The sequence below is a fragment of the Larus michahellis genome, chromosome 7 (genome assembly GCF_964199755.1).
Source record: "Larus michahellis chromosome 7, bLarMic1.1, whole genome shotgun sequence".
In the NCBI taxonomy this organism is placed as follows: Eukaryota; Metazoa; Chordata; class Aves; order Charadriiformes; family Laridae; genus Larus; species Larus michahellis.
Window position 1 is genome coordinate 52,848,197 of NC_133902.1, and position 8,998 is coordinate 52,857,194.

At 44.7% G+C, this 8,998-nt stretch overlaps 1 protein-coding gene across 2 annotated transcripts in view; it reads left to right on the forward strand.

Moving 5' to 3' along the window:
- Positions 1-8,784, forward strand: part of MGAT5 (alpha-1,6-mannosylglycoprotein 6-beta-N-acetylglucosaminyltransferase) — a 129,711-nt gene extending 120,927 nt beyond the window's left edge. For both annotated transcript variants that reach the window (XM_074595015.1, XM_074595016.1), the window contains 2 exons: positions 3,640-3,797; positions 5,738-8,784. In XM_074595015.1, coding sequence (XP_074451116.1) covers positions 3,640-3,797; positions 5,738-5,936 — 357 coding nt within the window. In that variant the 3' untranslated portion in view covers positions 5,937-8,784. The remainder of the gene's footprint in view (positions 1-3,639; positions 3,798-5,737) is intronic.
- Positions 8,785-8,998: the final 214 nt, after the last annotated feature.

The window sequence follows — 8,998 nt, forward strand, 5'->3', positions numbered from 1 at the left end:
GAGGAGAGACAGGAATAACTTCTATCTCTGTTTTGCCAATTAACTTCCAGGATTTCTTTCAAAAGCGCTGCACGCGCTCCTGTACCTGTGTTTCTGAAAGAGGACAATATTACAGACAGTAATAAAGAATAACAGCTTCAGACGAGAAGCGCAGTTAACGCAACATAGTTATTTCCAGTTTCCTGCCAGTAAACGCCTTGTGCTTTTTGCTGCGGTGTTGATGGCATGGCCTGTACAAGTATCGCTGCTGCTTCTGATTCTTCTACCTGGGTTAGCTCTAGTGGGGAGGTTTTGTCAATGCAGGAGGAAACGGAGCTCAGTGTGAGGGAGAAGAGGAGACAATTTAGAGATAGCATCTGTGGGGCAAAACTGTCAGTCCCTTCTGGACCTGCCCCAAGGGCTCAGCCCTGGCCTGTGCTCGTGCTTTTCGGGAATAAATACAGCACTGTGAGGATGTTCAGTGCTTTGACTAATTGTCAAAAGCCATTATTGTTTCACAGCCCTCAGGATGCTCAAGCACCATTATTAGCTGCATGTGCTTAGCACTGTGCCTGATTAACGTGTCAGATGAAGCAAAAAGAAAGATTGAGATCTTATTTTGAAGAGTTTGTGGTGGGAGGTGGACAGAACAGGGAAGGCAGCACAAGCTTGGAACGGGAACAAAGATGCACGGGCCTGATCTGGTTCAGAGGTGATGGGTGCATTAACCGTGAGAGTGTGGTCTTCAGGGGATGTCTGAATGTGAAGAGGATGGGGCCAAGTACACTGACCCAGAAGTCACCCCATGGGACAGTGAGACTGTGGGATGTAACGGAGTTGTCTGGAGTTCCCCTTTTGGTGCTTTTTGGCTCAGGAGCAGGAGGGAGGACAGCGTTCACAAGAAAGGCTTAGTGAATTCCCTGAACCTTCAGATCTGACAGCTGAGCTGAAGGTCTTTGGGGTCTGGAGTCAGAGAACTGCTGTGAGCTGTGGTTTCACGTTTAGCGGTGCCACCTTCAGCTGGAATAAAACAGCTTTCACTCCAAGCTGCTCCTTCTGCCAGCGCGCTGCCCCCGCCAGCAGCCCAGCGTGGCGGTAGGTGCGTCTGCCGTCTGCTGAGTCCATCCCTTGTTCCTGGTTGCTCTGTGGCTCTGCAAACAGTTGAGTCAGCTCTGCAAAGCGGCAGCGCAGGGTGGGAACCAAAGGGTGGGACCGCTTAAATTGGCACTGCCATCAAAGGAGCAGGCAGGCAACTGCAGCCGGAGCAGCTGCAGGATTCCCTGTTGGAAATTTGGGAGCTGTTGGATGAGGCAGGCTGGGCTGATGAAACAGACATGCTGACTTTGAAAAATGTGGCCAAGCAGAGTTCTTGGTAACCCAGCAGAAAATTATTTTGGCAAGGCTCTACTGGGTTGGCAAACTGACTTGGCTCAGCAGAGGGTGAGCTGAGCACCAGGGCCTGGCAAAGGGAGTGGAGCGGGGACATTCCTCCAAGGGCAGGAAAAGCCAGAGGGAGGAGGACACCTCCTTTGACGACAGGGCTAAGCCTGTCTCACCTTGAAATTGTGGGTGTAGGTAAACCAAACATAAACGCAGTCTCTGGTGAAGCTTCACCTGCTGTTTTACACAACATCTGTTCTTCATTTTACCCTTATGCACGTAGGGATATGAGACAAGATGGACTGGGCTGAAGATGATGGACTGGGGTGAAGATCCCAACTTTAGGTTACTTCTAATGGTTGATAGCAAAACTAGCCAGAGAGACAGCAAACTGAAACAGAGCTCTCTGTGCTGGTACCAGTGACGGTGATGTACTCTGAGCCACGCTTCAAGGTGGCATAAGCTGAGGAAGGCTTCCCACTGGGCTACGGGCTGGAAATGGGAGGCTGTGCCCAGTTATTGAGGAGAATTTTCATCTAAGAGCTGAAGCCCCCAGCAAATGGTGAAGCCTCACAAGTGATTCCCTGTCTTTGAGAAAATTTAGCTGTGAATCCAATCCAGTATCACTGTATTACATTGTATATCTTGCATTAGTATATATTATAGTATTATATAGTATATATATTACAGTGTTGGATTGGATTTTGAACCTATTTAGATTTCCTTCTGCATCTGGCATTTCAAATACTGATTTATAAAAGGAGAGAGGAAGCAGGGCGCTTAAGTCCAAAATGACCTTTTTGAAACAACCTCATTAAAAAGTACCTCCAACCATCTCTTGTTAACCTGGCTTTTTAGATGCTGTTAAAATTATTCTGCCATAAATATGCTCTAAAATGACTCAGTTTTTTCAAATATGGCAGGAGGGGGGTGGCTTAGAGCTGCATCAAGGGAAGTTCAGAATGGATATTGGGAGTAAACTCTTCACTGAGAGGGTGGTCAAGCACTGGAACAGTCTCCCCAGGGAACTGGTCATGGCCCCAAGCCTGTCAGTGTCCCAGCAGTGTTTGGAAAACACTCTTAGATGTGTGGTTTAGCTTTTAGGTTGCCCTGTGTGGAGTCAGGACTTGGACTCTGTGATCTTCCTGGGTACCTTCCAACTCAGGATATTCTGTGATTCGTGGCTGTGTAATAGTAAATTTATGGTGAGACCTGGGAGCATGAGAACTTCCTCCTTCAGCAGAGGAAACCTAAACAGAGAAAAAAACCACAAACTGATACTGAGAACTGGTAAATGATTTGGGGTTTTAGCTTCATTAACATTTCAAGTAGTTCAGCCTTCCTAAGCTTCGGGTCACAGTGGGACCCGTACATACAAGTACTGGTTTTGTCAGGAGAAAGCAAACCATGATGGACTGCGCCCAGATTTTTTGATCACCTTCAGATGAGAGTCGCCAAATGTTAAACTAATGGCTGAGTATCACGGACTGTTATGTAAAACCAGCGATTAAAATTTCCTCTTTGCTTTTTCTCATTTTAAATGTCAAGACCATAAGAACTTGTCTGTGAAGAGTTTCCGCTAGCAGGTGTGTTTAGATCCTGTTTCTTTCCGCTGTGGTGACACTTGACTGCATGCGTTATTTATTGCCAGGTTTTTTCACTGTTGGGAGAGCACTTTTACTAGCGGTTCAACCAAGAAGTGCAAACAAACTCTTTGAATCCTGGTCTCTTTATAGAAATCTTCGGTCTTTTATGAGCTGAGCTCCCTCTGTGGCGCTGCCGGTCCCCTGATCCTTTCCAGATGCCTCTCCACCGGGGCCCCTTGAGACATTTCTTGCCTACAGGGGAACAGGCCTCTGAAATTCTTCTCCTACCAGAACTTCCCCCTGATATTTGTGCTGTTACGAAAATAGTTCCGCCAGCACCAAGTTAGGGAAACAGGAGTCACTGAGAAAGCCAACATGGGTTGGGTACGTGGAAGTAAAGAGAATATCTGGAGGTGCTCATGATACACTGAAAGATAAAGGTAGGGAAGAAGCTTCTTTGGGAAGAAAGATATTACCACATTTCAAGTCGCAATCAAAGGTGATAATTCCTTCATGCTAAAAATAAATAAATAAATAAATAAATTTTAACTGTGCTTAAACTATTGATTTTAATACAACCGAAACGAGTTGCAAAACAAGTGTTTGGGTGATAATAACCACTTATTTTACTAATGGGGAAAATCGCCAGCAAGGGACTGGATGCGTTATAATAAAATGTGATCTGTCACTGCAGGATTTCTGTCACGGGCAGGTGATGTGGCCCCCATTAAGTGCCCTTCAAGTAAAAATCGCCGAACCTGGGAAATCCTGTAAACAAGTTTGTCAGGAAAGCCAGCTCATCTGTGAGCCTTCCTTCTTCCAGCATCTTAACAAGGACAAAGCTCTGCTTAGGTAGGTACTTAAAAGCACCAACGTATTATTTTGTCTCTTTGTTGCACTGGGTTTTGCCACACGTGAAGTTTAGCATACGAACCCCGTGAGAAGGGAAGGAGGGGAGAGACGCACTGTCTGTGTGGCAGCAGCGAGCCGAGGTTGGCTCTGGGGCCTCCCTAGCAGTGGGTGGTGGAAGTTGCAGCTGCCTTGAGAGCACCCGTCCATGGAGCGTGTCTTTTTTGCATGTGTGTACAGCACCGAGGCCAGAAATTTACACCTTTTCCTCCCCCCCCTCCATCTCCTACGTGTGTGCACCTTTGATGTGGGTTGCTTGCAGCAAGCAGAGATGCTCGTGCTGCAGGGATCGCAGGTGCCAGGGCTGGAATTGTGTTTGCCTGGGCAGCCCTGGCTGAGCAGGGGCACAGTTCCGTAGCTTTTGCCGTATCCTTCCGAGAGGGAGGGGACTTGCACTAACCCTAACGCTGCTTGGCCAGCTGGCTCAGAAATAAATGCGTTTTGCTGCAGGAAGTAGAACTCCATACACATTGTGTGATTTCCATCATTTGTTCCCATGATTTTAAATACAGCACTTGGAAAGTATTGCTTTGCTTCTATTTATTGAGCTCCCTCTTTGGCCATGATTGACATCCATATTGAAACATCTGTATTCATTGGCAATTAGCAATTACTCTTTCGGCAAACCTTTTGTGGGTATTGTCCTAGGTAAAGAACTGTAAACCCTTGCACATTAGAGGTATTAGTGCCAATTTATAAAGCTTACCAGCTATGCATTAAGGCAATTAATGGTGCTTTCAGGTGCTGCCTCTTTGGGAGTACGTCTGTGTTCCTTTCAGAACGAAAACAAAGCACTCAAAGCTGGGCTCCCACAAATGGCTGCTACGGAATCTGCTTCCTAGGTTTTCTATCTCCACTTTTTGATAAATTAAATTGCAGAGGGTTCTTACTTTTGTATTTTGCTTGAAAAGTTGTAATTTCCAGCAGAGTTCAGAAGCAGCTCATGCAAAAACTTTGTCAGGCTTTTTTTTCTAGCTGTCTAGACAAAATTATAATTCTGTGGGAAAAAAATCTGTTAAATGCTGAAAGCAACCAATGTTTCCAGAATAAGTGAAAAACAAGCCTCTGCTGGAATTGCTACCCTCATGCTTAAGCTTTGTGGTCAGAAAATGGCAAGTCGAAGTTTTCTCTTTTCAGCTGGCTCACACTAGCGGGTGCCTCGGAGCAGCGGCTCCTGCTCTGACCGGCTCCTGCCCTAACGCAGCAGCATCCCCTGGTCCTCACTGCATCCCTTCGTCCTGCAGCATCCCTTCGTCCTGCAGCATCCCTTCGTCCTGCAGCATCCCTTCATCCTGCAGCATCCCTTCGTCCTGCAGCATCCCCTGGTCCTCGCTGCATCCCCTCGTCCTGCAGCATCCCCTGGTCCTCGCTGCATCCCCTCGTCCTGTAGCATCCCCTGGTCCTCGCTGCATCCCCTCGTCCTGCAGCATCCCCTGGTCCTCGCTGCATCCTCTGGTCCTCGGCTGGGCTGGTGGCAGCCCCGGCTCCCCAGAGCGGCCTGGCACCCTGTGGCTTGCCAGGGGAGATCCCTGTGATACCAACCAGAAAATCTCCTGATTTCGGATACTTTGGTTTTGTCTTACTAGAAATCTGTGGTGTATTTAAATATTACACTTTGGGGAACAGTCAAAAGCATTTTTTTCAACTTCTTTCATTAATATTTAGGAAAAGAGTAAAGCTGGAAAGGCTGTGCTGCCCTCTGCAGAGAGAATCTATGCAGGCAAAAAGAAATGAGAGTCATGTTCTGGCAATCTGCAATTCTAAATGTACTTGATTTAGGATGTAATAGAGCATTTCCTTTTATTTTTAGTGAGGAAGGATGAAAACTGTACCGAACTCCTGTAAACTCCACTGTGATTTAGATCATGTGCTTTGCTTTTTAGGCATAATATCGAATGTCTTACCATGGAGTCTGCAAATGATATTCTGGTCCCCTCTTTTGATGGAAGAAGGAAGCACTGTGTTTTCCAAGGTGACCTCTTATTGTTCAGCTGTGCCGGCTCCCACCCAACCCACAGAAGAATCTGCCCCTGCAGAGACTATATCAAGGGGCAGGTTGCGCTTTGTAAAGACTGCCTATAGCAGCAGCAGAGCTTCTTTTGAGTTGAGGACAAAATGTAAGTAGTTTGGAGAGGAGCTACTTATTACTTCCTGCACTTTTGTCCAGGTTTTTCGCTGCAGGCAGAGCTATCATTGCTGGGCAGAATTATCTACTAAGAGACGAGGGATTCATAACAAACAGCTAACTGATCTTTTTTTCCTATAAGAACGTTTGCAGTGTAACTCTTCCGATTCCTTCATCTGTTTGCGAAGAGAAACGAGTCTCATGTTCTACAGTGATTTGAAGATGACAGCACAGAATAGTTTGTAGAAAATTCCCAGACTCATCAAACTTCTTTTTTTCTGTTGTTTTGGTGAAGTCTTTTCTATTTTTTTAATGAGTTAGGACATCCCCCATCATGGTTAGCTAAAGGATCTCAACTTCATTCCAGTAGAAAATTGAAAAAAGTGTGCTTGAGGGAGGGGGGTGCAGGGGAGGGAGGACTAACATTTTATTCTAGGTGCACTGTTTTGGGTACTGCTTTAGCCCGAATGGCTATAAAGCGGTTTAATTCACAAGAGCTCGGAATCACAAGATAGCTCTGTACCCTGTTCTTGGGTTATCTGGGCCCAGTCCTTTTTTTCTTTTTCTTTCTTTTTTTTTTTTTTTTTTTTTAAATCTTGTCGACAAGAAGGCATTGTCTGCATCACAGCTGCTGCATCAGAGCAGCCTAAACAGAGAGTATCGTGACTGAGCAAATCGGCAGTTGCCAGCGGGTGACACATCATCTCGGTGACTCGACAACCGACTGGGGTTGTGGCATTCTTCAGTGTGGAAAAGCTACAAAAACATACTGCCATTTTCGGAATGGACTTGTCACAGTTTACTGGTCCCATTTAGAGAGTAATCCTTGGAATTTGCCCATGCTTCTGTTGTAGTCTGTCTACTAGAAATACTGTGTGAAGCAAAAAGTATTCAGCATCCTTGGAGCAATATTATTGTTAGAGCCTCAGTTTGCTACGGCTTCCAGTAGTTAAAGTGTTGCTGAATGACATAGAAAGGTTAAACTAAGCTAACTATAATTATTGTATGGTAGAAATGTAAAATGTCTTCATAACTAGCTAGGTTTTTAAAGAGAAATTTTTTCTGAAGAACAAGTAAGAGGAGACAAACAACTGCTAAAAAGCATTCATCAATCTCGTGGGTTCTTTGTTTGTTTTTCTGTTTTGGGGGGGCTGTTTGTTTGGGGTTTTTGTGTTGGTTTTTTTTTTTAGCAGGCATGCCAGTTACAAATTTAGACAAAAAACAATTCAAGAGTTTGGAATTCAAGTCAAACTTCATTTTTTTAGAGCAGCAGGTTGCGTCTTCTAAACCGCCTTCTTTTTATAGAGGTAATTTTTGTTATTTTCAGCAGAAGGTGGCATGCTTGGCAGCACCATTTGTAGTCAGCAAATGACACGCTAAGATGAGTGAGAAACAAACCTGCGGGATGTTTTGCAAGCGGTCATAGTCTGCAGGTTTACAGTTGGACGTGCTCTGATCATACTGGAAAAAAACTAAAATCAACGTGGAGGTTTTTTTCCATAAAAATTAACATTGCCAGGTAATGGTGAAAAGCATAGATATTTAAAATTTTCCTTTCTTGGCTATATCTGGTTGGTTTGGATTTTTGTCGTAACCGGCGTTCATTATCTGTGTGTGAATATCGATGTGTCTCTTGACCTACCAAAGACCAAGCAAGGGAAATGCTGTTTAATCTTGGATCACTTCTCAAGACAAGAGAACAGAAGGGTGTACATTTAAAGTTTTAATTTAAAAGCAATTAATTAGCTTTTTCAAGTTTTTTGTTTCCTGCCTCAGCACTCCTGATGTGTTATCCTGTAACGCTCCGTAACGTGCTGTGGGCTGCACGGGAACTTCATCCCGAGATTGTTGAGAACCCAAACAGAGTAAGTGGGAGCTGCCGAACGGCACGATCAGCAGTAACTGGGGTGTCACGATCATAGAATCGGCTGTATTTTAGTCATTTTCCAGAACCAGAACAGCTGGGCTCTCAAGTGGGAGGCAAACTTTTTGTATGAAAAGAAAACAAACACAAACTAGTATGAAAATCCTTAGTGTTGCCGTAGCTCAGCATTTGCTTCACTCAGCACATAAGTCGGTTGCAATAGTTTTAATACGCTGGAAAATCCGGGGGGAGGAGGATTGGAAGTGGGTCTGAGCAGGCTCAACAATTCATTTTGTATTTATATAAAATATTCCCCGCATACCTGTGCATATTTGTGCGACTGGAAAATCCTGTGTTGTAAAATGTATACACTGATACCTGGTGCTGAAAGCAAAGGCAACAGCAGAATTTGCCTTTGCCTGTTCAGCCTGAGGTTCTTCAGGCAGGAAATGAGTTTGGAACGAGATATCACAGAACTACGTCAGAAACAAAGATTTGTATCTGTGCACTTAAAGAATGCAAAACACGTAGGTTTTGCTGTAGTATAATTCTTTGCTGTAAATACATATTTGCTTGTTTCCCCCTCACTGTATGGTCCACATGGCATTCTGCATTTTATTTTGCCTCTAAACCTGTAAAGATGGGAGGGTTTGGGTATTTGTTATTATGAGATTTTCTGGTCTAGTGCTTTGCTGAATGCTAAGTTTGCCTTTACCAGAGCAGGGAGAGGCTGGTCTAAGCTCGGGCTCTTTCACGCTGTAGCGCTCTTTCTTTCTAGTCTGCTGAAGTGAATTACTGCACCGTGGCCAAAACGAAACAGCAAACCCCGACGCCGCTTGCGTTTCAGCCAGGGACACAACATCCAAATTGGCTTCAGGATCGGTTGGGTCTGATCCTATTTCCACTGAAATCTAGAGAGAAGACTCGTTAATCTTAAAGCAAAAAAAAAAAAAAAAAAAAGAATCAAGACCTATAATTTGATGGGCCTCTAGTATTAATTTTAAACTCTTTTTTCAGAAGAAATGCTACTTTTATGAAAGAGCTTCAGTCTAAGTTTCTATAAAAGGAGACTATCGTGAGAGAGCTGTAAGTGCATAAACTTTGTAAACGTTACTCACCCAACCTGCCCCCGCGCTCCCCCGTCACAACCAGGGT